The sequence below is a fragment of the Theropithecus gelada genome, chromosome 19, assembly GCF_003255815.1.
Source record: "Theropithecus gelada isolate Dixy chromosome 19, Tgel_1.0, whole genome shotgun sequence".
NCBI classification, from domain to species: Eukaryota; Metazoa; Chordata; class Mammalia; order Primates; family Cercopithecidae; genus Theropithecus; species Theropithecus gelada.
Genome location: NC_037687.1, coordinates 4983869 through 5011559, shown reverse-complemented (window position 1 = coordinate 5011559; position 27691 = coordinate 4983869). Strand labels below are relative to the sequence as shown.

At 59.1% G+C, this 27691-nt stretch overlaps 1 protein-coding gene across 1 annotated transcript in view; it reads right to left on the bottom strand.

Moving 5' to 3' along the window:
• KDM4B (lysine demethylase 4B) overlaps positions 1-27691 on the bottom strand; it is a 185933-nt gene that overhangs the window by 103389 nt on the left and 54853 nt on the right. Inside the window, exons 3-6 of the mRNA XM_025367477.1 lie at positions 20417-20582; positions 13472-13647; positions 12194-12308; positions 6312-6505 (exon numbers count right to left, since the gene is read on the bottom strand). Of these exons, the coding sequence (XP_025223262.1) occupies positions 6312-6505; positions 12194-12308; positions 13472-13647; positions 20417-20557 (626 nt within the window). The 5' untranslated portion in view covers positions 20558-20582. The remainder of the gene's footprint in view (positions 1-6311; positions 6506-12193; positions 12309-13471; positions 13648-20416; positions 20583-27691) is intronic.

Below are 27691 nucleotides of genomic sequence, written 5' to 3'. Positions count from 1 at the left end.
GGCCACATGCCAACCCATGTGGACCCAGGGCCAGTCAGCCAGGATGCTGGGCCCCTGGGCTGGTGCTGAGCACTGCTGGGGGGTAGCTGCTGGCCTGGGCTGGTGCTGAGAGCTGCTGGGGGGTAGCAGCTGGTCTGGGCTGGTGGTAACTACTAGTCAGAGGTAGCAGCTGGCCCGGGCACTGGGCCTGGGGGCCTCACTTGTAACAACTGTCTTCACTCAAAAAGAGGTTCCTTCTGCAGAGAGGGGATACCCCCTCATCAAAAGATTCCCCAGATAACTTCATGCAGGCTAGACGGCTATCTCTACAAGGATACGGCTCCCAGGGACCATGGGCTGGGGCCACTGCAGCGGGTCTCAGTGAGCCAGGGAGGAAGCGCTGAGGCCTTGGAGGGCAGGAACCCAGGTCCTGAGCAAGCTGCCTCGGCTCCTGACACCTTATCATTTTCTAATGACCAGGGTCCCTCTGCCTCCCTGCTGAATCCAATCTGCTCTCCGTGGGAGCTCTCTGTTCTAAACCGCTTCCTCCTTTTCTATTTCTGGCATCCTGGCTCAGTATGTGTGGCTGGGAAGAGACCTGGCTGCGGTCCCCTGCCTGGGAGCAAGGCACACATCGGGCTGCCCCCATCAGCCTGGTGGGTCTTCTCAGTCTGAGCTCCCCGGGCACTGCAGTGGTTCTGAGCTGCCAATGCAACTCTGTCCCTAGGCACCCTAGCCAGGGTTGGGCCTGGGGTGGCGGAGGAAAGGAGGGAGCAACTATCTCGCTCCTGCATCTTGTTCTGGTGACAGGGTGCAGTGTGGGGAAGCTGAGTTATTAAAACCAATCTGTGACGCTGTCAGGCTCCAGGCAATCTCCATTTCAAACCAGTGCTCAGCTCTGGCAACTGGGGACTGCCATCCCCATGGGGACACCAATCTCTGCCGGAGCCATTTCAGCGGCCACCCAACCTCTGGCGGCCCAGCCAGAGCAAGGCGGCTGGGAGGAATGCCCCGGATCACTGATGGGGGCTGTGCCTTAGGGTCAGTAGACTGGGACCCCTGGGTCCCCACTGCTGGTAGGACCCCCCAGGTCCTGGGCTCAGAAGCTGGAAGTCCCAGTGGTTGGCTCGCCAGCAGCAGCAGCACAAACCCACACCAGGGTCCCCAGGCACCAGCGCGCTACCCCGTGGGCCTTCAGGCTGCTGCCTGGGACGGCTCCATCACCCATCAGACTAGACTCCTGGGTCCCACTCCAAGGGACAGGGTAGAGGCCATCGTGGGGCCCAACAGCGCCACCTGCAGCCAGGCTGAGGGAGCCCAGGAGGGAGGGAGGTGTCTCCCCTCCAGGCAAGAGCTTGCAGCAGGAGACGGGAGCTGGGAGGCGGGTGGGCCGGGGAGGTCCTGAGGGGCAGTCAGGTGGGCAGCAGAGGGGCGAGGGAGCAGCCCAGCAGCTTCCACCCCAAGAAAAGCCTGGCTTGGCCTGGGTGGGCGACAGACCCATCGACCCCAGGCTCTGCCTTCCACCCACCTGCGGCCACAGGGCAGGAAGCCCGGGCGGGTCCACTGCAGCCCCGGCACCCTCTCTCCACACCCCCGCCCTCACCCCCAGCGTCGGAAGCACGGCTCCTCGGTGCACGCACGCGCCCATGCACACGCGCACACGTGCACATGTGCACACCTCCAGGGACGCCCATGAAGCAAAAGATGGCTGTGCCTGCTAGGAGTCAAGTTTCTCTGGCAGCAAGAAGAAAAGATGCTGTGAAATTCCCCTGAGTGAAAACACCAGACAGAAAACTCAAGGTGCAGCTGAATCAAAAGGGAAAATTCTCAGCTTGCAACTCCTTAAAGGTCAAGAGAGGCTGGTGGAGTTTTCTGATAATCCCCTCCTCCCCGGCCTCCCCGGCAGCCCTCCCCTCAGCACTCAGGAGGGTCTGGCTAATAGCGCCCCCATGGGGGCGGCGTTGCCAGAGCTGAGCACTGGTTTGAAACGGAGCAGTCCAAACCAGGGTCTGGCTCCCCATAGCAGCCAAGAGCAACTGGGGGCTCCGCGCCCTTCATGGGAGCACGAGCTCCGAGACCCCCACCTCCCGCACCTGCATAGGAGACTAAGGGTGTGTCAAAGGTAAATGGAGGCAGGAAGGGGTGGGCGGAGAGATCCCGAGGAAACAGCCAGAGATGACACCGTGGGGAACCTGCATCCCGCCTGGTGCAATGGAGGATTTCCAGACTGCCGCGGGTCATGGGCAGGTCAAGGTTGCAGTCAGGACAAGCGTTCCTCTGCCCCGCTGCTCTTGGGGACTTTACCCGGGTGCAGGATGACCCCCCTCCTGACAAACAGAGCTGGAGAGAGCCTGGGAGATACCCCCTCCCCTAAGCCTGAGCACAGGTCTCTGTGGCTGCCATGCACATGTGCTGGCCCCGCAGCGCTCCTCAGGAGGGCCTTCCTCTGGCCGCCTCAGAGGGGTGCAAACACCTGACCACGTCCCATCAGCTCACAACGTCCTTGTGCGTCCCTGCAGCCCCGGGAACTCACTGCTCCCCCATCTGGCTTCCCTGCTGCAGTGAGAGCCAAGGCTTCTGCTCTTGGCGGTGGCCCACAGCCCCCTGCACACCCCCAACACTGCCCTGCAGGGTGTCTGATAGGTTGGGGGCAAAAGGGCACCCGAAGACTTGGCCAGGCCCCAGCCCAGCGCGTGGGTGCACAGGACTGAACAGTGGGCACTTTCCCGGGCAGCTTGGGCCAGGGCCACAGGGGGGATGGCCGCTCCACTCTCTTCTATGGGGTGCACAGCACAACCCAAACGGCCCAGAAGTACCCTGGGACTCTCCCAGGGCCGGCCAAGACCCGACGTACTCCCACCCAGCCTGGGACTCTCTTCTAGCAGCCATGTAGCATGTGATGCCGCTGGCGGCACTGTGCTCAACCTCATGGGGACGCCTGTGTTTAATGCCTGGCCTGGTCGGCTCAGGAGGGTGGGCCCTGCAGGGGCTACCACAGGTGCAGCTCGGGGAGGGGAGGCCTGGAGGGGAGCAGCCGCAGGACTGGCCTTGGAGGGTCAGCTCAGCTAAACCATCCCCACCCCAGGTTCCAGGAGAGTCTTTTTTTTTTTTTTTTTGAGACGGAGTCTCGCTCTGTCGCCCAGGCTGGAGTGCAGTGGTGCGATCTCGGCTCACTGCAAGCTCTGCCTCCCGGGTTCACGCCATTCTCCTGCTTCAGCCTCCCGAGTAGCTGGGACTACAGGCGCCCGCCACCACGCCCGGCTAATTTTTTGTATTTTTAGTAGAGATGGAGTTTCACCATGTTAGCCAGGATGGTCTCGATCTCCTGACCTTGTGATCCGTCCGCCTCTGCCTCCCAAAATGCTGGGATTACAGGCACAAACCACCACGCTCGGCCCCAGGAGAGTCTTGATCTATGGCAAGGAGTGTGGCCTGGACAGTGGCTTCTATGGGGCACAGGCTTCAGGACACCGACCCCAGGCCACTACCCTACCCAGAAAGACCCTGGAATACAGGGTCAAGTGGAAAGCTCGGACCCTCCGCATACCCACCTGCACTCTGGCCCCCAGCCTGGGTGACAGAAGGGGCTGCGGGAAGTCCGGCAGGGGGAAGTCGCAGGTGCTGGCTCTGGTTTCAATCTCCATTGCCAAAGAGATTTTGAGACATTCAGTCGCTTCAGATATTCTTAGCCCCACTGCCTGAGAGCACCACAGAAGCTGGCCTTTTGAAGCACGTTTCTGTTATTGACACCAGGCTGTTCACGTCACTTTGACACACAAATCAAGCTACCAAAGTAGCAACAGACCCAGAAAGGTTTAATAAAATGCTGTAAACCTGAGTACATTGACACTTTCTTTAAAATGCCACTGGAATACTCTGAAATGGTTGCAATTACGTGGCTGCAGATGCAAGCAGAGCGGTGTAATTAGGAGACAGACGGGGTGCAGCCTTGGTGATCTCTGGGCTGGGAGCCCTACCAACCCCAAGGGCCCGAGGAGGGGAGAGGGGGGAAGCACCTCCCAGGGGCCCCAGTAGCTTCCTGAACCCCAGCTCAGGGACCAGAGGCCACGTTCCAGCTACCTTGTCCCCACCCCCCTGCAAGTTGGGAGAGCAGCCTAGAGCAGGAGTCAGCTCCCATGGCACACAGTGAGGATCCCAGAGGCTCCAGCAAGTCACTGAGCCTCTCTGTGCCAGGCCCCTGCTGGGAGCTGGGACACGGGGTGACCAGGGATCCTGCCATCTGCTGGGGAGGACTGATGGCCCGTAGTGGACCTTCGCTAATGCTGGGGTCACCTGGTCTATGCCTGCCCCAAAGGACAGGCATGGGGTGCTATGGGAACATCTGGGGTCCCACCTCAGCCCTGGTGAGAGACAGCAGGGAAGGGGTCCCGCGTGCTAAGCAGGCTGAGCTGTGGGGGCGAGTGGAGAGCTCTGGGGGGTTGGGGGACACGCCCTGCAGCTTGAGTGGCTCCTCTCAGGCCCCTTATGCCAGGCCACACTCGGGCAGCATGAGGTCCCATCCCTGCCATCCCCACCCCTTCCTGGGCAGAAACCAAGACCAAGGTCAGCGCACTTCCGGAATTCCCTTCCTAGAGGAACTGCTGCCTGCTCCGCCTGCCTCGCCCTGGGTGTCTCCCGAGCCGCCTCCCACGACGGGTCGCAGGGAAGGGTAGACATGGGGGTGGCAGCTGGACACCTGCGGCATCAGGTGAAGCAGAGGAGCGGGGCAGTGAGGGGCAGTCGGGGAGAGGTGCAGGATGTCCCCAGGGACTGTGTCCTGGACGAACCAGCTCAGGAGAGGCCCTCAGCTCCTGGCGCGTCCCCATCAGCCCCTCCGACGGGCTGTTGCCGGGACCAACTGCCACCTCCGGGGAGCCACTGTCCCTTCTCCCTGCAGAGGCCCCTCTGACGTGGCAGCAGGCACCCCCAGCCCTGGCATCTGACCCACAGCAGCCCCAGCCCAGGCTCCCGCGACAGCCAGCAACTCTCGGGGCCCCTTACAGGAGACAGAGCTGCTGGTGCTGCGGTCCTTGGCACTGACATCCTCATGTCTGACTCACTGGCTGGTCCCCCACCTCCCATGTCCCTGACCCCCTGCTTCTGTCTGACCAGGCCCCCTCGCCGGCTGCTTGCCACCTCCCGCCCAGCAGGGGCTCTCTGCACAGGGCAGACGGTACCTATGGAGGCACAAACCCAGTCACACTGTGGGCGTCCTGCCGCCCATGCACTCCTGGGAGGCCACGCTTCACCCCAAGACACACGGGGTCCTCTATAGGGCCTTCCCCTAGGGCTCCACCTGTGCTCGGGACGCGAGTGAGGGTGCGCACAGCTCGCCCCTTCCTGCTCATTGTGCTTTTTTTAAGGAAGAGGTAGAGCATTCTCCCACCTCTTACAACCCCAACCCAGGGAAGGGCCAGGCAGGGCGGAGCTCCTGCGCCCTCCAGGCAGAGGCTCCGTCCTCCTCCAGTGCCAGGACGGCCTGGGAAGATTCCAGGCGTGAGTGAGCGCAGCCCCAGGAAGGGCGGGAGCGCCACCTAGCGGCCCTCAGCGGACGGCACAGGGCAGCCCCGCCAAGCACCCAGGAGGATCCGCAGTCAGAAGCAGAGACCAGCAACACAGGGCAGCACACACACACATGCACACACACGTGCATACTCGCACACTCACATGCACACTCACACGCGTGCACACACGTGCATTCACACCCAAACCCACTTGGCCTCGCTGCGGACGTGCACAGGGAGCCAGTAGAAGGTCCTGGAACTCAGCCCACGACAGCACACCCGCGCTGCACTCAGCACCTCCTGGGAAGGGGCAGGTCCACTGCACTCCACACATGACTGCAGCACCACGCCCTGCCCTCCTAACTGCAGGGTCTGGCCCAGACGTGCCAGGGCGGAGACTGCGAGCGAGCAGCTGCAGGGTCATCCTGGCCAGGCCCCTTCTGGGCAGCATGGACGGTGTCCCTTCACCAGGAATCGTCTCCCCTTGGCTGTGAGGCAGCACAGCCTGGGCAGCTCAGGAGGCTCAAGACCACGCTCCTGGGCATGGGGACACCGGGGGCCGCTCACAGCTCAATGGCGGGGGCACTCTGGGGTGCAAAGCACAAGCTCTAGGGGCCTGGGAGCTTCGGCCCTACGGGTGCACATCCCCCTCCCCAAAGCTGGTGGGTGACCCCAGGCAATCCGGAAGATCTCCAGCCATCACAGCCTGACTTTTGCTGGCCTCACCTGCTGGGGCCCCTGCCACGGCGCCCAGCCACGTACCTGTGATCCACCCCCTCCGAGTGGCTCTCGGTCCGGCAGGCGGCCAGGGCCAGTGCAGACACTCACCAGGACTTGGGCTCCCCGAAGTGCAGGTAGTTGATGCTATACAGGTCCATGTCCTCGGTGTGCCAGGCGAAGGTGGTCTTCCACATGCCGAAGTACAGGTAGGGCGTGTTCACGCCCTCGATGATGGTGCCGCACTCACGCTCCACCATGTCCAGGATGGTCCGGAGGCTCCCGATGTTCCACTGGGCCACGTCCTGTGGGGCGGCAGAGCAGCGTCGGCAACCGCCCGGCCACCCCCAGAACCTGTGAGCTCCGGGGTGCAGGCTAATTCTCCCCCGAGGTCCCGGGGGTTGCTGCCTATCCTCTCCCAGCCCAGTATCTGAGGCCCCCTAGGGGCTGGCCACACCCTGCACACTTCTGTACGCTTTCTTTTTTGTGTGAGATCCTTGCCCAGGCTGGAGTGCAGTGGCAGGATCATAGCTCACTGCAGCCTCAACCTCCCAGGCTCAGGTGATCCTCCAGCCTCAGTCTCCTGAGTACCTGGGACTATAGGCATGGGACCACACCTGGCTAATTTTTACATGTTTTTTTGTAGCGATGAGGTCTCACTACTCTGTTGCCTAGGCTGGTCTCAAACTCCAGCCTAGGCTCAAGTGTCCCTCCCACTTTGGCCCCTCTAAGTGCTGGGGTTGCAGGCATGAGCCACCGTACCCAGCCCAGACACCTTTTCTGAAGGGCTCACCGCCAGCCTAGCCCTTCCAGGAAGGGCCCCAGCGTACATGCCAGTGTGCACCAGGCAGGCAGGGCCTGCCAGATTCCACTGAGCTGCGTGCTTTCTGCTGGGTGGAGGCCTTGTTGTGAAGTCTCCAGTTTGGAAGTGCATAATTTATTTTCCCCTAAGACAATGACACGGAAAGAGAAAAACAGTCACCACGTGAGGCTAACCCAGAGATGGTACTGGAGCCAAGGCCCAGTGACAGCCCTTCCACAGCTTCCGACTGAGGAGATGAAGACAGTTTTCAGAACCAGGCAAACAAGGACGGAATCCCCACCCGCCAGACACATCTATTCTTAATGCAAACAAACTCCATTCTGTCCCAAGAGCTCATAAAATACACATTGCTCACTGCAGCCCCCAGAGGGGCCCACGGCCTGCTGAGAGGCCAAGAGGAGCCCAGACACACTCATGAACTTGAGCTCCTCTCACGGCCTGAATCCGCCACACCAGCTGTTCCCGCACCAGCACGACCGGCCCTCAGACTTGGCAAGACCAGCGGTTCCTTTGCAAGGTGAGCCCTGGCAGGAGCCCAGAAAAGGCAGGGAGGGAGGCAGTGATGAGACCCCGATGGGGAAGAGGGAGGCCCCGGGGACAGGCTGAGCTGGGCACGAATTCATCCTGGGACCAGAGCAAGTCGCTTCTCTGCTCTGGGCTCAGTTTCCCCCGCTGTAAAAGTAGGCTGGTGCATAGAATAGGGGTGGCAAATACATGGCAAGGAAGCCCTGAAGCCCTGAAGCTTCCTCTGGAGACTGTAGCAGGTTGGGCCAGCATAGCCTGTATGCAGCTGCAGAGTCCCTCCAGGGTCATCACTACAGGCCAAGTGCAGGCCAGCCAACCCAGAGGCTCTCATGCACTGGACTCTGAGGCTGAGCTTGCACTTAAAAACAATCAGACAGGATCCATACGAGAAAGACAAGCCCCAGACCAAAAGAAAATACTTGCAAGTCACAACTGATAACCAAAATACACAGCAAACTCTCAAAGCTCAACCAAAAGAAAACAAAAGTCTGGTTAAAGAACAGAAAAAAATGGCCAGGCGCGGTAGCTCACGCCTGTAATCCCAGCACTTTGGGAGGCCAAGGCAGGCGGATCACCTGAGGTCAGGAGTTCGAGACCAGCCTGGCCAACATAGCAAAACTCTGTCTCTACTAAAATAAGGGTGAGAACGGTGGCTCATGCCTGTAAATCCCAGCACTTTGGGAGGCCAAGGTGGGCGGATCACGAGGTCAAGAGATTGAGACTATCCTGGCCAACATAGTGAAACCCCATCTCTACTAAAAATTCAAAAATTAGCTGGGTATGGTGGCGGGCACCTGTAGTCCCAGCCTGGTGACAGAGTGAGACTCCATCTCAAAAAAAAAGAAAATTAGCTGGGCGTGGTGGCGGGCGCCTGTAATGTAATTCCAGCTACTTGAGAGGCTGAGGCAGAGAACTGCTCGAACCCAGGAGGTAGAGGTTGCAGTGAGCTGAGATCATGCCACTGCACTCCAGCCTGGGTGACAAGAGCAAGACTCCATAAAAAAAAAAAAAAACAAAAACAACACTGGGCAAAAGATGTGAAGACAGCTCACCAAGGAAACACACAGATGGCAAACAGGCATGCAAAGGGGCACCGCCACGAAGGCTGCCATCGGGGGAATGCAGATTGAAACGGCAATGAGACAGCGCAACGCACCTCCCAGAGCGGCCAGGACACACAACGCCGACAACTCCAGATGGGGGCGGGGAAGTGGGGCCCTGGGAACGTTTATTCGCTGCTGCTAGGAGCACACAATGGGACAGGCAGGCGGGAGGACAGTTTGGTGGCATCTTACAAAACTAAATGTCCTCTCACCATGTGGTCCAGCAACTGGACTTCCTGGTATTTACCCAAAGGAGATGAAAACTTCGGACCACATTGCCCAGACTTGGAAGGGTCCTTCAATAGGTGAATGAGCAGGCATACTGCGGTGCACCCAGACAACAGAGTACTACTCAGTGCTGAAAAGAAACGAACTCCCAAGCCATGAAAAACAGAGCAACCTTGAACACCTATTGGTTGGTCAAAGAGGCCAATGGGGGCTGGACGCAGTGGCTCATGCCTGTAATCCCAGCACTTTGGGAGGCCGAGGCAGGTGGATCACGAGGTCAGGAGATCGAGACCATCCTGGCTAGCACAGTGAAACCCTGTCTCTAATAAAAATACAAAAAATTAGCCGGGCGTGGTGGCAGGCACCTGTAGTCCCAGCTACTCAGGAGGCTGAGGCAGGAGAATGGTGTGAACCCAGGAGGCGGAGCTTGCAGTGACTGGAGATCACGCCACTGCACTTCAGCCTGGGCGACAGAGCAAGACTCCATCTCAAAACAAACAAACAAACAAAACCCAAAGAGGCCAATGGGAAAAGGCTACTGACTGTAGGATTCCAGCTCATGGCATTCTGGAAAAGGCTGATTTATGGAGACAGTGAGCGGGGGAAAGGGAGTGGGGAGAGGGAGGGATGACGAGGTGGAGCGCAGGTGATCATTAGGGTGGTAAGATGACTCCGTGTGACACTGTAATCCTAGCTATTCAGGAGGCTGAGGCAGAAGAATCGCTTGAACCCAGGAGGCGGAGGTTGCAGTGAGCTGAGATTGCGCCATTGCACTGCAGCTTGGGCGACAGAGCAAGACTCTGTCTCAAAAACAAAGAAACAAACACACAAGAAACGTTCACAGCAGCATTATTCATAATAGCCAAAAAGAGAACACAGCCTGAATGTCCGTCAGCAAATGAACCAATCACAACCACGCAGGATAAGGCAGATACCCCACTCCAGTCAACAGCGCGCGGGACAAGGCCGACACCCCACTCCGATCAACACCGCGCGGGATAAGGCAGACACCCCACTCCGATCAACACCGCGCGGGATACGGCGGACACTTCACTCCGATCAACACCGCGTGGGATAAGGCGGACACTTCACTCCGATCAACACCGCGCGGGATAAGGCGGACACTTCACTCCGATCAACACCGTGCGGGATAAGGCGGACACCCCACTCCGATAAACACAGCGCGGGATAAGGCGGACACCCCACTCCGATCAACACCGCGCGGGGTAAGGCGGACACCCCACTCCAATCAACACCACGCGGGATAAGGCGGACACTTCACGCCGATAAACACAGCGTGGGATAAGGCGGATACCCCACTCTGATAAACACCACACGGGATAAGGCGGACACCCCACTCTGATAAACACCACACGGGATAAGGCGGACACCCCACTCCGATAAACACCACACGGGATAAGGTGGACACCCCCCTCTGATAAACACAGCATGGGATAAGGTGGACACTCCCACTCCAAAAATGCAAAACCCAAAAAGCTCCAAGGTCCAAAATGTTCTGAGTACGGATACGACGCCACAAGTGAAAACTTTCACAGCTGACCTCATGTGACCGGTCACGGTTAAGACACAGTCAAAACTTCATTTCATGTACAAAATTATTAAAAACTTTGTATCAAGTTATTTTCAAGCTATGTGTGTAAAGTATACATGAAACACAGAGGAATTTTGTGTTTAGACTTTAATCTGCGGAACTGCAGGTCCCGGTGTTGGCGGTGGGGCTGGGTGGGAGGTGGCTGCATTGCGGAGGTGGATTGCTCTGCCTCATGAACGGTTGAGCACCATCTCCATGTTGCTGTTCTCACGGTAGTGAGTTCTCGCGAAACCTGGCTGTTGAAAAGCGTATGGCACCTCCCCTTACTCTCTCCTGCTCCTGCTCCCGCCATGTAAGATGGATCAGCTTCTCCTTCACCTTTGCCATGACTCTAAGTTTCCTGAGGCCTCCCCAGCCACGTTTCTTGTAGAGCCTGCAGAAACGTGAACCAATTAAACCTTTTCTTTATTCACTACCCAGTCTCAGGTGTTTTTCTTTTTTTTTTTCTTGCGACGGAGTCTCACTCTTGCCCAGGCTGGAGTGCAGTGGCGTGATCTCGGTTCACTGCAACCTCCACCTCCTGGGTTCAAGCAACTCTCCTGCCTCAGCCTCCCAAGTAGTTGGGACTACAGGCACCCGCCACCATGGCTGGCTAAGCTTTGTATTTTTAGTAGAGACAGGGTTTTGCCATATTGGCCAGGCTGGTCTTGAACTCCTGACCTCAAGTGATCCGCCCACCTCAGCCTCCCAAAGTGCTGGGATTGCAGGCGTGAGCCACCACACCCGGCCTCTGGTATTGCTTTACAGCAGTGCAAGAACAGACTAATCCAGACTTGGGGCCCATCTCCAAGATATCCCAGTATGTATAGGCAAATATTTTGTCCTAAATTCGAAATACTCTGGTCTCATGCTTGCTTCTGGCGGAGTGGGAAGCAAAGCTGGCTTGTGGCTGGCTCCATGTTGGGGCGTCTCCCTCAGGCTCTCTACAGTGGGCTTACTTCCAGCCTGAACAGACTCCTCTGTGCGATAAACCAGTACCCTCAGCTCAGAGAGCAAAGCCAGTCCCCTGCAGGCCACAGAGCAGACAGGGTCCACTAAGCAGGGCAGGACCAAGGCTGGCCGTGGCCTCAGGGCAGTCACAGCTTCCTGATCCTGCTCCACACACACCCGCCACGCAGGCCCACGTGCAGGCCCACTTCCGGCGTCCAGCAGGGCCTGGGGGGCCTTACGGCTGAGACCGGGACTCTGGGGATGCCCGCCAGCTGCTCTCATGGAGAGTCCAGCCTGTGTGGACAAGGGGACGCTCCGGCAGGCCAGGCTCCGGATGGGAGACGGGATCCCCTCACCCCAGTGTCTCCGGGCCCTGAGCCCAAGGCAGGGACCAGGCTGGAGCTGAATCCAGCAGGTGGCCTGGCGGGCTGAAGACTCAAGGCTCCACAGTACCGGGAAGACGAGCGGCAGGGACTGGAAAAGTACACGTGTTTGTAACACGCTATGGGCCAGCTGCTGAGGCTAGAGGCAGGGCCAGGGTGAGCTCAGGGTGGGGACTGCGGGGTGTGGCAGGAGGGGCCCTGCAAAAATCAGAGAAAGCCTGGATTCCTCTTTCTTCCCCGAAGGACGAGGCCCGCAGCCAGAGCCTGGGCGAGGGAGTTAACCTTGCCCGCCTAGAAGCTTCATCTGCCAAGACAGTCTTGTTCAGGGCCCTCCCACCACCATCCACGAGGAAGCTGGTCCCTGTTCTTCCCCGGGAACTCGTACTTACGTCATCGTACAAAGAGCCGCTGATATCAGCCCCATAGATCGGGGAGACAAAGGTGAGATTCTTCCAGTATTTGCGTTCAAGGTCGTCAAAGTCCTGGTGCCGTGGGGTACAGTACCTGGTGAACAAACACCCCAAAACCAGCTCAGGGTGGGGCCTGGGTGCCACACAGCCCACCCTCAGCCACCAGGAACCCGGGACATCCATGAAAGAGGTAGGAGGGGCTCGGCTCAGACTGCCCGCTGCCCCCGCCTAGGGTGCCACGTAACCTGCTCACGGGTGGAAGAGAGCAGGAGAGAGCATTTCCACGGGCGAGCAAGTGGCCCAAACCCACGTACCCCTCCTCTGTTATCCTGGCCCGGGGCACCCACATCAGAACACAAGCCAGGGGGAGTGGGCAGGGGAAAGAGGCCCTGGGTGGCTCTTCTTATCCCTGTGTGGCAAAGACCAAGCTCAGACGACAGACTAGGGGGCTGGGAAGGCCGGGTGAGCAGGACAGACCAGGCTCCGCTCTGATGCCAGAGCCACAAGGCACGCGAACCTCAGAGAGCCACGGGGTGGAGGCCACAGACGGGGAGGAGGGCATGGCGACGGGGAGGAGGGCATGGCGACAGGGAGGAGGGCATGGAGACGGGGAGGAGGGCATGGCGACGGGGAGGAGGGCATGGCGACGGGATGGGCCTGCGCAGCACGGAGGCTGCATGGCTGCGCCTGTTGAATCAGGGAGCCGTATTTGGAACGCTGCCAGTACACGCAGGTGCCATGTGTACCTGGGTATGAGCCTGTGTGTGCCTGTGTCCAGTGCACGTGCCCACATGTACCCGTGTGTGCCTGTGTAGAAACGTGTGTGTGCCATGTGTACCTGTGTGTGCCTGCGCATGGACATGCATGTGCTCTGTGTACCTATGCGTGTCTACAGGTGCCCTCGTGTGTGCCTGTGCATGTGCCCGCGTGGAGCCAGGGAGCCCTCTCTGAGGAGCGGCCACCAGCCCAGGCGTCACAGGAGGGTGTGGAGGATGCGGTCCCAGGCCAGGGCACCACCCGACATGCACTGGTGAGCCCTGGGAAGCTGAGGCGAGGGCGGCATGGGTCAGCCCAGGCGGGGAGGGGGTCCAGATCCACACTGGGAACAGGGGTTGCCACAGCCCACACAGGGCACACAGAGCAGGCCGGCCATGCTGTTGGGGCTGCATGTGCTGCACCTTCTCTGCCCCCAGGGCCCCCATGAGCAGGTGTGGCCCTGGGGACGGGGGTCAGGTCCACCCCACCTGCCCCGCGTACTTCTCGCTATTGGCCAGGCGGCGGTACTCGCCCACTGTCATGGCTTTCTTCTGGATGTTGTACTGCGTGAAAAGGCCTGACTGGCCCGTCACCACCTGCTGGATGGGCGCCGGGATCACCACGTCGTCTATGTCGTCATACGTCTGCCGCGGCTTCCACTCCTTCGGGGGGATGATCTGCAAGACCAAGATGGAAGTCAGCGGCTCCCTCAGAGCCTCAGGGCAGGGTCAGAGAGGAGACTGTGCCGCCGGCTCCCCAGAGACCGGCACCCCCAGATCTGCACCTCGGGACACCCTCCGGGGCACCAAGAATCCCCCGTTGCCTTATCAAACTCCCCAGGAGACTCTGCAGCCAACAAGGGCTTCACCTGCTAGGGCAGAGCCATCCCCAAGGCCTGGGAAGCTGGGTATAGCACCCCCCCGACACGTGTATGCAGGATTACAGACTCAGCAAACATAGCTGGGACTGGGTGTGTGTGTTCCGGCATCTCGAGGCTCAGAGACTCGTATCTGGAGGCATTTAGTGTTGTTGTTTTTGAGACAGGGTCTTGCTCTGTCACTCAGGCTGGAGGGCAGTAGCACAACCATAGCTCACTGTAGCCTCCAACTCCTGGACTCAAGCAATCCTCCCACCTGTCTCCCGAGTACCTGGGACCACAGACTTGCACCACCACGCTCAGCTAATTTTTAAAAAATGCTTTAATTTTCTCTAGAGATGGAGTCTCATTTTGTTGCACAGATTGGTCTCGAACTCCTGGTATCAACTGATCCTCCCATCTCAGGCTCCCAAAGTGCTGGGATTACAGATGTGAGCTGCTGCGCCCTGGCAAGGCATTTTCTAAAATGGGAATCTTCATGCTTGGTTATAAGCACTGCAGCCCATCATGCCCTCTGGCAGCAGGAAATGAGAACGGCACCCACTGGCCACCAAGAGGCCACCGGGGCCACATGCAGCTGGAGACCAGGGCTTGGAGTCCAGACACTCGCTCCAGTGGCTCCCCTTGGTTGAGACCCACTATGGGGCAACCCAAGTTCTAGGAATTAGGAATCACTGGGAAACAGATCCCGCCCCCATGGGCCTCCGCCCCGCCTGGAGTGGGCCAACAGGAAGCACAGGTGCGGGGAGGGTGACAGCACCACGTGGGACGGAGGCAGGGGCCATGGGGCAGGACAGGAGCTGTGTGGAGCTGGGCACTGTGCAGAGTGTGCTGGGGCCCAGCGCACCCATCCCCAGGGTGGGAGGAACGGCAGAGCTCCCATCTGACCGCTGAGGAAACTGAGGCACACAGCAATCCACAACACAGCCCAGGGCACCCTGGGGTGGGCGGGCAGACTATGGCCCAAGACCTCTAGCCTGGAGGCTGTGTGAACTTCCACCACCCCAGAGAAGCCCCAGGCCACCTCAGACACTGGGACTTGCAGAGAGGACAGCAGAGGAGGACAAGGACCAGCACCCGTCAGAGGCGGCGCGGCAGCCAGAACCCGGTGGCTTCACCCCATTCAGGAGCTGAGGGACCAGGGCTATCCGGGGGTACACGCCTCACCCTGGGCTCCTGGCCTTGTCCCCAGCCTCATGTTCCCTCCTCTGGTGGGGGTGAGCCTATGGGCTGACAAGACTAGATTCCAGACTGCTGGTGGGCACCACAGGCCTTGTGGGCACCAGGCACCCTTCTGTGCAGGCCCCGCAGGCACTCCGGGGCTGCCACACCCAGTCCTGGGGTGGGCACTGTAGGCCCCATGCCTCCATCCAGGGGTCGACCAGGCCACTCACTGCACAGGGAAAAGGAACTAACCCACCCACTTCAGCTCATGTGCCAGGAATCTGGGAAGCCGCCCCTCCATGCTCAGGGCCACCGAGGGAAGAGCTGTATGTTGAGGCCCACGTTGCTGGTAGCTTCCAGAATGGCTGAAATCCATTTACTGTCCCCAAGGACCCAGCGATCACATCAGTGAAGAAACTGTTTTGCTTGGCAATGAAAACACTTATCCTCCAGGTGCCTGTTAACGACAGGAAGGTGCTGCCTCCGTGGCCGGCATGCGCAGGTTTCTTTAGCAAAAGCAGTAACAGCAGCAGCAGCCGCAGCAAGCAGGTGGCTCTCAACTGAGGGGGGGGTCTTATTCCCCGGGGGACACCTGGCCATGTCTGGGGACATCTGTGGCTGTCACGACTGGGGGTGCTCCTGGCATGAGGTAAGTGGAGGCCAGGGAAGCTGCTCAGCACCCTGCCAGTGCCCAGGATGGCCCCACCCCGGAGAACAATGCAGCCCCAAGTCCACAGTGCCAAGCAAAGAGAAGCGCTAATTTAGAGTTAAACCGAGACGAGGCCGGTCCCAAGGAAAGGATGGTCCAGGTTAGTGCCGGCTCTCTCTGAGACTCTCCACCCCTTCCATGTCCAGTGTGGCCACAGTGCAATAGGCGGCTAGGGCACCTGTCCCTGGCACAGGCTGTGTGACGGCAGGGCGCTGGGGCAGCTGCAGGGCTGCTGTTCTCTTAGATTTCATGGGAGCAGCTGAAGAGTCAGCGAGACACTAAGACATTCAGGAGTGGAAAGGCGAGAAACAGAAACAAAAGGGCCTGTGTCCCAGACACGAGATGTTCCTGCAGAGAACTGAGTGGTATGATCTGAGACGCCACGGGCCAGTGCTGCTCTGATTCACACAGGCGCTGCTCCCCCGTCTCCAGGAAGCCCCAGTCTGCTTCTGCAGGAGGCTTCCACGAACCTGGCTCGGCTCCAAAACCACGCCAAAGCTGCTGGCCGAGGGGAAGCCGTGAACTGGCCTCTTCAATGCTATTAGAGGAAACGCGCCCATGATCCCAGTCTGCTAAATGAACAAAACACTTTGCTCCCGATTCCTCTGCTCTGGAGAGAGCCTCGGGCTACTTTGCTCGTCTGTCCCCTCCACAGCGGGCACTGTGTAGTAAAGACATCTGGGAGCCACACAGGAGGCTCCAAACGCCCCCACGGCATCTGCGCCGCACACACGGAGCCACACGCTAGGTGACACAGCCCAGGCAGGTGCTGACAGGCGGCGTGAACGAGGGCCATTTCCAGCTGGGCTCAAACCCGAAGGCTCTAGGAAAATCCCGCGGGGCGGAAGAGGACAGAAGTGACATCCCACATTCTGCCGAGACGCAAATCCAGAAGGAGGGCTCCAGGCGCAGAAGCCTGAAAAGAAGGCACTGAAAGCCGCTCAGGACATTTCCACTGCCACACTCAGACCTCCCAGGCTGCAGGCGGCCCCCGGAAGTGCCTCACACGGGCTCCTGGGGGGGCCAGATTCAGCTGAGGCCAGGAAGGCGACCGGCCACATGCCAACAGTGAGAGAGGCAGATGCTGGCAGGCGGTAGAGCTGAGGGCGGCCAGGGCCTCCCCTGCTGGCACCCGTCTGGGAGGCAGCTGGTGGGGTGGCGGGGCACCGGAAGCTCCCACCCCTCCCAACAGGACCCCCAACAGGGCCTCCCAGGGCTCCTCTCACCTCAGTGCTTCCCGAGTGGCCAGGGACACCCCATGTGGAGGCCCTAGCAACTCCAGTGAGGGGCTCCCCACACCCAGGGCACCGACAGCACCAGGGCCCTCTCAGGGCTGAGCCCGCAGCTCCTACCCCGACCCAGCTCCATCGGGCCTGTGGATCTCTGCTGGGGGCAGGGGGATGTATAACCAAACACAATTCTGATGGAACCAGGAAACTCCCAGGGCCTGCGGATCTCTGCTGGGGGCAGGTGGATGTATAACCAAACACAATTCTGATGGAACCAGGAAACTCCCAGGTGCCCCCCACACACACATACATGCACGCACACACACACACTGTGGTCAAGGCAGGGAGATCAGGGTGAGAGGGGGACCCCGACACCCCCACAGCTTGCTCAGAACCAGCAGGGCACTGTGCTCCTTCTCCAAACAGGCTGGCAGCCCCGAGCCAAGGGCCCCCCATTTGGAAGATGCAGGGCTGCCCAGGGCCAAAGCAGATGCTTCCCTGAGCCCATCTGTCCCCAAAGAGCTGCAGAAGGGGGCGTGCGTGTGCCACATGCGGGTGCCAACGTGACTCTGCAGCTGCCAAGCTCTCTGGGCTGTGTGAGAGCCGCCTCCCCCCTCTCAGTCTCCTGTGCACACACACACAGCCACACCAACACGTGCACACACGTCCCCTCCATAGCATGGGACCCAGACAGCCCCCTACCACCCAGCCCCCTCCACAGGTTTGAGAAAGGATTCTCTGCATCAGTGCAAGGAAAGCAGCACACGAGAGGCATGGGAAGGAATATGCAGAACACAAGGCAGGGCAACCACACTCCCCACATTGGCCTAAGACGCTGGAGCTGAGAGTCTCTGGAGGAACTGGCCTGGTGGGGTGCAGAAGCCTGAAGCAGCGACATCAGGGCTCAAACAGGCAGCAGCCAAGGAGGCAGAGAGGAAGGGACAAAGCAGAGGTGCCGGCGCGGGGGAGGACAGGCCACCCGGGAACCCAGGCTGCACCCAAGGCCGCCACGTGGAAGACAGAGAGAGCCGGTAACGCTGGGGCCACGGAGCCAGGTGGGAGGTAAGGGACGAGAAAGAAGTGACAGGTGGGCATTTAAAGGTGCCTCGGAAAAGAGCGCAGGGCGGTCTGAGATGCTGATTCCCCACAACTTCCTGACATCAGACGCCCTGAATCCCAAGCCAGAAAGGGCTGCTGCATCCTGGGAAATATGGAAGTAGGTCAAGGGCAGGAGACAGAGGCAGATGTGATGCCAGGATAAAGGGAGGCCACGCCTGTCCCACCTGCCCTAAGGACACCAGGGAGAGGAGGAGGAGGAGCACCTGGGCCCTTCCTGGGACAGCAGCCTGTGGCCTAGAGGGCCAGAGAAGACAGTCTGAGATCAGACAGGAGGACCAAAGCCTTTTAAAGCCAGAACTGAAGCCGGGACGGGAGCAGGCCCCACCGCTCTGACCCGGACACAGAGGTGCCGTCATTCCCATATCGTCACTGTGTGTTACAGGCAAAAATCCAGCTTGGTGGCGCACACCTGTGGTCCCAGATACTCAGGAAGCTGAGGCTGGAGGATTGCTTGAGCCCAGGAGGTCAAGGCTATAGTGAGCTGTGATCGCACCACTGCACCCCAGCACCCCAGCCTGGGAGACAGAGCCAGACCCCATCTCAAAACAGAAAAAACATCCATCTTGTGGGGAAGAGAAGACGGTGTGAGGCTGCGTCCCTCACTCTCCAGCTCACAGACGAAGAAATAACAACGTGAGTCCGATACTGAAGGATCACTAGGAGAGACGAAGGCTAATGACAAATCCACCACAACCAGGGAGTGGAGGGCGGGGCAGGGCGGAGGCGGCCAGAGGGGCAGGCGGCCTCAGCACGCAGCAAACTGCGGCCCTCGGGCCAAATCAGCCCCTTCCTGCTTCTATATAGCCTTTGAGTTAAGACGGCTTTTTTTGCTGGGGGAGGGAGGGCGGGGGGGAAAAGATGATTTCAGAACACGTGAAAACAATATGCGTTTGCACTTCAGCGTCCAGGAATAAAGTTGCGCCGGCACAGGGCTGTGCACTTTCATTCACAGTGTCTGGCTGCTCTGTCGCTCACAGAGCCTAGGCATTCCCTCTCTGGCTGTGTGTAGAGAGTGCCCGCCGATCCCTGGCCCAGCTGAGGAAGAACAGTGATAGTCAAATGGCAAAGCAACTGGAAGAATTCAAAATGCAAAGATGATTCATCTTCCACACTGAGGGGTGAGCACTGCTCGAACAGGCTCACATCAGAACAGAGACTCACGGACCACGGCAGCCACCTTTGGAGCCGTGAAACGTGCAGCACGGACTTTTAAGTTTGTTTTGTGACACAGGATCTTGCTCTGTTGTCCAGGCTGGAGTGCAGTGGCGCAGTCTCAGCTCACTGCAGCCTCAACCTCCCTGACTCAAGTGATCCTCCCACCTCAGCCTCCCGAGTAGCTGGGACCACAGGCATGTACCAACACCACACCAGGCTCATTTTTGTATTTTTAGTAGAGATGGGATCTCACTGTGTTGCCCAGGTTAGTCTCGAACTCCTGGCCTCAAGCAATCCTCCTGCCTCGGCCTCCCGAAATGCTGGGATTACAGGCCTGGGTCACCATGCCCAGTCGAGTAGCATGGTACTGTAGATACTTAGCACATGGGGTTTGGGGATCTGCTGTCTGTATTCACATACACGCACACACAAACACACGTGCACAATACACCAGGAGAGACAGAGAAGAACCAGTAACAGCACCGCTTCCAGGGATAGGGCGGATGACTGGGTTGGGACAGGGAGGAGGTCACTCTCCACCTGCACTGTTGCACTGTTTGAACTTTCCTGACAAAGCCACTGCCATCTCAAAAAGACTGTTTTTGGTTTGGTCTGATTTCGTTTTTGAGACAGGGTTTTGCTCTGCTGCCCAGGCAGGAGTGCAGTAGCACGGTCATAGCTCATTGCAGCCTCTAATTCCTGGGCTCAAGCAATCCTCCTGCCTCACCCTCCCAAATAGCTGGGACCACAGGCATGCACCACCGTACCCAGCTTAAAAAAAAAAAAAAAATTGTTTGACAAGGAAAGTAAGGGCTTCCCGGGCACCGAACGCCCCTGGAAGGCTTCCTAGACTCCTGACATCCCTCAGTGAGACGTCAGCTCACAGCCAGAACAACCTGGAGCCCCACAGCCCCCGGGCTTCACTGCAGTGTGGCTGTGTCCCTACCACCACCTGCCAGCTCCCTGGGGCCAGGGCCTGCATCGGCCGCTTCTCAACTCCAGTGCCTAGAATGGTGCCTGGCACACTTGGAACTCCTCAAACAGGTGCTGGTAAACGAGCCTGGAGTGGCCCCGAAACACATTCCACATGCACGGGCCTCGCCCGTGGGGCCGGCTGAGCTGGGACCCAGGATGCCCGCAGGCCCGCGGCGCAGGCGGATGGAGGGCCGCGCTGGGGCCAGGACGTCACCCACCTTGGCCAGGCCCGCCCGGTGGGCTCCCTGCGACTCTATGTAGGCCACGTATTTGTTGAAGTCTTTAAATTCTTCCATGGTTGGGCGAAACGTCATGATTTTACAGCTGGGGTTCTGGGCGCCGTGGTCCTCAGACCCCATGGCTGCAGCTGTGCGGGAAGCACACCTGTGGAGGAAGACGAGAGAGGGTGAACCAGCGGTGCCGCCACGCCCGGCCTTCGGAGCCCGTCCTCCCTCAGAACGGAGCGTGCTAAAAATACCGCGGGCCGCCAGGAGGACAAAGGCATCCAGGCCCTCACGGCTGAGCGAGGGCAGGAGAGAAAACCACGAGCGGCCCCGTCACTCTGCCGAGCACAAAAGGCACGAGGGCTGCAGCTAACGAGAAGCAGAGGCGCCCCAGTTTCTAAGGCCGAGGCGACGCCGGGAGCCAGTGCGCTCATTTTAAGCAGTGCCTCGGAGAGAAAGGCTTATGTGTCAGGGCCGCCCCAGGTGTGTCAGCGTCCGCTGCACATCGGTCTCTCTGCCCTGAGCCAGATTCGCACGAGAGACTGCGGCAGGTACCTGCGGGTTGTCGAAGGTGTGGGAGGCCGCGGGCGAGGGTCACACGCTGAAGGGCTGGCGGCCCCACCCCTCGGAGCAGGCCTGTGGGTCATGGTGGGCTGGCTGCTGCTGCCAGCGGAACTCAGGCCCGGCAGGAACCCCGGCCCAGGAGAGCAGCGGGCCCACCCGGGACGGCTCATTTCCTGCCAACACAGCTGCCTAGAGTCACGCGGGCCATCAACCAGCCCACCAGCCCTGTACAGAACGGGGGTCGCAGCTGAGTCTCCAGGCCAAGTGATCCACCGCCAGCACCCGCCTGGAAACAAACGCCAGAGTCAGACTGTCCTCTCCAAGGAGGCTGCGGGCGGGAGCAGCTCCCTCTGGCCCCAGGTGTTGCGGGGTGGGAACTGGTAGCCCACCAGGTAGCCCACCAGGAAGGGACTTCAATCACAGACTCTGCGGAAGGGTCCTCCTTGGCAGGTTAAAGTCTCCAAAGGCAGAAAGACGACAGAATTCCTCTAGGATTTGGAAATAAGGAACTTAGTCCACACAAACCCAAAAACTTAGAAAAAAATAACAAACTCCACCTCCCCACTCTGTGACCCCCAAAGTGACCTAGAGCGTGAGGAAGCAAGGCAGGGAGTTGCCCAGGCAGTCGCGGGAGCAGGGCTCCCAGCCACCACGGCGCAGCCACCCGCTCCTGAAGGCGCCCCCACTGCGGGCACTAGAGGGCAGCATGCACCCAGAAATCCACTCAGGACGGCAGGGAGGCCCCAGCTAGGCTTGCACCGGCATCCAGAACCCTCCATCCAGGCAAAAGCAAAGCTGGGGGTGCCCCCTGGCCTCCCCCTACTGCCTTGGGTCCACCCCATACCCCACCTGCAGCACACAGGGCTTATACCCAGCGCTGAGCCCCAGCCCTGACGTCACACCCCCGGCTGGGCTGTGGCTGAGACCCTCACTGGGTTTGACAAAACCCCACAGCTCCAAGCCCACGTGGGCTGAGGCCCTGCCCACCACCACTGTGCAGAGTCCTCGCGGCTTCTCCCATGGGGCAGCTGCAAGGCCAGTGTCTGCACAGGAGGCCCCGAGTGCACCGTGGATGGCATGTGACCACACGCAGCCTAGGAATGCAGACAGTCACAGCGTCTGTAAAGGCAAGGCGTCTGTCACAGTCACCAGAGTTGCCTGTGCCCAGAGACCAGCCTCTGACTGTGCGGGGCCTCCCAGGCCACCACACTGTCCCAGCAGGTCCCTCGCTCACAGCCAGGGCGCAGTACCTAATCCTCACCTGAGACCCCGCCAGCCCCACAGGCGCCCGGATGCCCCCCTACGCCGCACCTGGCCTCCCGCTCTCACCTGGACGTGGCCATGCAGTATTCACCCAGGGCCTGCGCACTGTCCCCAGGGAGCCACCAGCTCAGAGGGAGCAGAGGCTGCAGCTGGACCACTGTGGGACCCTCGATGCCGGCCTGAGCTGGGCCAGTGGCCACAAAGGGCCAGTAGCCAGTGGTTAGGGTGGTCCTCTGGGAGGACTGGGCGGCAGAACGCGGTCACCTCGGGCCTCCCACTGGTCCCCAGCCCTTAGAGGCCAGGCAAAAGGCCTGAGGCCATCCCTGGATCTGCCACCAACGGTGCCCAGACGCGGTGGTGGCCGCGGGGGTCCCCACGTCCAGGCGCGGTGGTGGCTGCAGGGGTCCCCACGTCCAGGCGCGGTGGTGGCTGCAGGGGTCCCCACATCAGCACTTACTGGGTCCCTGGCCCTGCTCTGTGCATCACAGGTGGTGCCACGGCTGACCGAGCTGACTGAGGAGGGCACAGAGGCCCACGAGGGGTGGTTGTGGGCCTAGGCTACACGGAACACAGCTGGGCTGCATGCTATGCCAGGGCACTGCCATGACCGCGTGAGTCTCCCCCTGTGCTTTGGCAGCTGGTGGAGGCTCTGGGACCCATGTGCACCCAGCAGCCCTCGTCCCTGGCTGCCGCTCTGCAGGCCAGTGCACACATGGCCTCTTCCTGCCTCCCCGTAACCCACTGCAAGGGCCATCAGCTCCCAGGAAGCCCTCAAGCAAGAGTCCTGTGGGGGGCTGGCCCATCCCTCTCTGCAGGCTCTGATCGCCAGGTCATCTAAGTCCACCTGCCCCACAGGCCTGGCCACAGGGTGACCTATGCAGTATGGAGCCTGCCACAGTCTTGTGTCCCCCAGACCAGCTGGGCCCAGGAAGGACAGGGCCTGGGGCAGGGCTGGGCGGCCCAAGGGACACCTCAAACTCGTGCTCTGTACGACAGGAAAGCGCTAGGCACGGTGGTGCACACCTGCGGTCCCAGCTACACGGGAGGTAGAGGTAGGGGGATCACTCTAGCCTGGGAGGTCGAGGCTTCAGTGAGCTGTGATTGCGCCACTGCACTCCGGTCTGGGTGACAGAGATCCTGTCTCAAAAAACAGACAAATAAATAATAAAACGGGGGGCTCCCCACACCTCGCGGGGTTGTGGGAGCTCATCTGGAAAGCGTGTGGCCACAGCTGCCAGCTGCACACTGCAATGTCGGATGACAAAAGCTCGTGGCAGGTTACGCATCAAAACCCACGTTGTGGAGACCCAGACAGTCCTTCCATCTGGAAGGTGGAGCCGTGACACCAGGAGCTGCTCTTGGCACAGGTGCTCAGGCATTTCACCCACCACGGCCCCCTAGGGGCAACCTGGTGCACTTCTTAAAAAACTTGTTTTTTGGCCGGGCGCAGTAGCCCAAGCCTGTAATCCCAGCACTTTGGGAGGCCGAGACGGGCGGATCACGAAGTCAGGAGATCGAGACCATCCTGGCTAACACGGTGAAACCCCGTCTCTACTAAAAAATACAAAAAACTAGCCGGGCGAAGTGGCAGGCGCCTGTAGTCCCAGCTACTTGGGAGGCTGAGGCAGGAGAATGGCGTAAACCCGGGAGACAGAGCTTGCAGTGAGCTGAGATCCGGCCACTGCACCCCAGCCTGGGCGACAGAGCAAGACTCCGTCTCAAAAAAAAAAAAAAAAAAAACAATTGTTTTTTGAGACAGCATCTGGCTCTGACGCCCAGGCTAGAGTGCAGTGGCACAGTCACGGTTCACTGCAGCCTCGACTTCCTGGGCTCAAGTCATCCTCCCGCCTCAGCCTCCCAACTAGCTGGGACCACAGGTGTGTACCACCACACCTGGCTAATTTTTGTAGTTTTTGTAGAGACAGGGTCTTGCCAAGTTGCCCAGGCTGCTAATAAACACCTGGCCTGAAGTGATCCTCCCGCCTTGGCCTCCCAAAGTGTTGGCATTACAGGGATGAGCCATCACGCCCAGCCATTTGTGTCTTTTGAAATGACATTGCTTAGGAGGTAAATTATAAAGAGAAAAACTAAAATGGTCCACAATCTCCACACGCCATAACCTTGACGCACGTGCAATACAGCTAAACAGGTAAGAAGGAATTTACTGAAATGCCACCCTGCGGCCGATCTTCCAGGTCACCAGGAATGTGGCAGACAGACGACATGGGATGACTCGGGGGCGTCAGACACCCTGGAGGAGCCGGAGGAGCTGCCCGGCAACAGCGACACGCTCACGACAGTGACACACCAAGGAGTGGGGCTCTCAACTCACAGGCAAAGACAACAGCCCAGGAAAAATGGGCCAAGGCTGGTGGGTGCAGTGGCTCACGCCTGTAATCCTAGCACTTTGGGAGGCCAAGGCAGGAAGATCACTTGAGGCCAGGAGTTTGACACCAGCATGAGCAACAGAGTGAGACTGTCTCCATAAAAATACAAAAATCAGCCAGGTGCAGTGGTCTGCACCTGTAATCCCAGCTACTTGGGAGGCTGAGGCAGAGGTTGCAGTGAGCCAAGATCGCACCACTGCACTCCAGCCTTCCAGCCTGGTCAACAGGAGCGAAACCCTGTCTCAAAAACGAACAAAAAAACAGGCCACGGACTTGGGTAGACAGCTCTCCAAAGTAGATAAATGGCCAAGAAGCACATGAAAAGGTGCCCAGCAGCACTCAGCACCAGGGAAATGCAAATCAGAACCACAATGAGCCACTACCTCACACCCACCAGCATGCCAGAATCAGAACGACAGACGGCGACACTGGGGGTGGGGATGTGGAGAAATTGGGGACCTCGAACACAGGCTGGCGGGACGGTGATGTGGGGCGGCCGCTCTGCAAGACAGCATGGCGGTTGCTGGAAATGTCACACATAAATCACACTTGACCCAGCAATTCCACTCCTGGGTATCTGCCCAAAAGAAATGAAAACATCTGTCCACACAGAAACTTGTACACCATGTCCGCAGCAGCACAACTCCCAACAGACACAGGTGGAAATGACCCAGGGGTCCACCAACGAAGAATGAACCAACACAACACGGCCCCTCCGTGCGGGGGAATATGACACAGCCATGAAAAGGAACGAGGCTCTGACACAGACGCCACATGGATGAACCCTGAGGACGTCATAGTGAGAGAAGCCAGACACAGAAGGCCGTGTGTTACACCCCAGGCTACAGGGCTTCTCTGTACAGGGGAGAGGCAAATGTTCTACACTGACTGTGGCCAGCGCGGTGGCTCACACCTGTCATCCCAGCACTGGGGGACTGAAGTGGGAGGGGTGCTCTAGCCCCGGAGTTCGAGACCAGCCTAGGCGACATAGGGAGACCCCATCTCTACCAAAAATTAAAATAAAAAATTAGCCAGGCATGGTGGTGCGTGCCTGCGTCCCTGCCAGCTACTCAAAAGGCTGAGGCAGGAGGATCGCTTGAGGCCAGGATTGCGAGGCCGCCGTGAGCTATGATTGCACCACTGCAGTCCAGCCTCTGGGCAACAGAGCAAGACCCTGTCTCTAAAAAGTAAATGAACAAAAATAAAATCAAACTGTGATGATAGCTGCACAAGTGTTTGAATATACTGAAAACCGTGGAGCTGGACACTTTAAATGGGTTGGACAAATGAGTGTGCAAATTACATCCAATAAAGCTCTTAGCAAGACAATCACAAAGAAGACCGGCGCGGTGGCTCACACCTGTAATCCCAGCACTTTGCGAGGCCAAGGTGGGCGGATTGCCTGAGGTCAGGAGTTCATGACCAGCCTGGCCAGCATCGTGAACCCTATCTCTACTAAAAAATATGAAGATTAGCCAGGCACGGTGGTGGACGACTGTAATCCCAGCTACTGGGGAGGCTGAGGCAAGAGAATTGCTTGAACCCGGGAGGCAGAGGTTGCAGTGAATCAAGATTGCGCCACTGTACTCCAGCCTGGGTGACGAGACACTCTGTCTCAAAAAAAAAAAAAAAATTGAGAGAGAAGCAAGCAAGGGAGGAAGGATGGAAAGAAGAAAGAATAATGTCCTCTTGAACTCGCAAAAGAAGAGAGGAAACTGGCACTCTTCTCAGCTAAGAGAGGCCAAGGAGACATCCCCAGCCACGCAAAGCAAACGGCAGCTTCATCCCAGACCTTTTGGCTTGGGGACAGGCGGGGAGGTGTGGGAAATAGCCGGGTGTGAGCCGACACTATGGAGTGGTGGTGGGTTTCACGCTCACGGGAGACACATCCTTCTTGTGGTTTGGGGTGAGCGCCACAACGCCTGCCGTGCATGTTTAGCAGCCCTGGTACAAACACACACATGCAGAAACAGATGCAGGGCAACCATGCCGGCCTCTGCCTGGCCTCTGCCTGGTGGCACCCCCGCACCTGCCGCCGCTCACAGTGCTGCTGCCAGGCCCACCCTTCCTTGGAGACCCCTTTCTCCGTCTCCTGCTCACGGGGCTCTGGGCCTTGGGGTGCTGTGAAGGCCTCAGCTGGGCCAAAGGAGGCCTCGGCTGCCCCCTGGTGTGACTGGCTGGAGCCGGGCCGGCACAGTTCCAAACAACTGGGACCCTCGGGCCCTGCTCCCGCCACCCTGCCCCATCCTTCTAGAATATTCTAGACCATAGTTAATGCTGCAGAAAGGGGGCGGCAGTCAGCTCCTATGGGGACACTAGGGCAGGGGTAGGGAGGGACTTTATTCTCAACTATTGTTTGAATTTCTCTCGGCACCATGCTAGCAAGTTTTTACAAAAGCAGTAAAGCTCATGATACAAACTCAATTTCAAAACCACAAAACTCCCTTGTGCCCACTCTGTGCTGCCCCCAGCCTGCCCCACCATGACCTGGCCCATGGGCCGCTCCGAGCCAACTTGCTAGCCCCGGGAACCCAGGTCCCCAGAATCCTCCTCCGCTGGGCAAATGTGCAGGCCCCACCGCGTGCCAGGCAGAGTTTCGGTTCTGGGACGAAACGGGGCCTGATCTGGAGACTGACTAATCAATGACGTCACCGAGAGGTGAGCAAGAGCTTCAAAGAAATGAAGGCCAGACCTGGCAGCGCACACCTGTGGTCCCAGTGCTCTGGGAGGCTGAAGCAGGACGATCGACTGAGCCCAGGAGTTTGAGGCTGCAGTGAACTGTGATCACATCACCGCACTCCAGCCTGGGCGACAGAGCCAGATCATCTCAAAAAAAGCGTAAGGTCGGGCATGCTGGCTCACGCCTGTAATCCCAGCACTTTGGGAGGCCAAAGTGGGTAGATCACTTGAGGTCACGAGTTCAAGACCAGCCTGGCCAACGTGGTGAAATTCCACCTCTACTAAAAATACAAACATTAGCTGGGCATGGTGGCGGGCGCCTGTAATCCCAGCTACTCGGGAGGCTGAGGCAGGACAACTGCTTGAACCCAGGAGG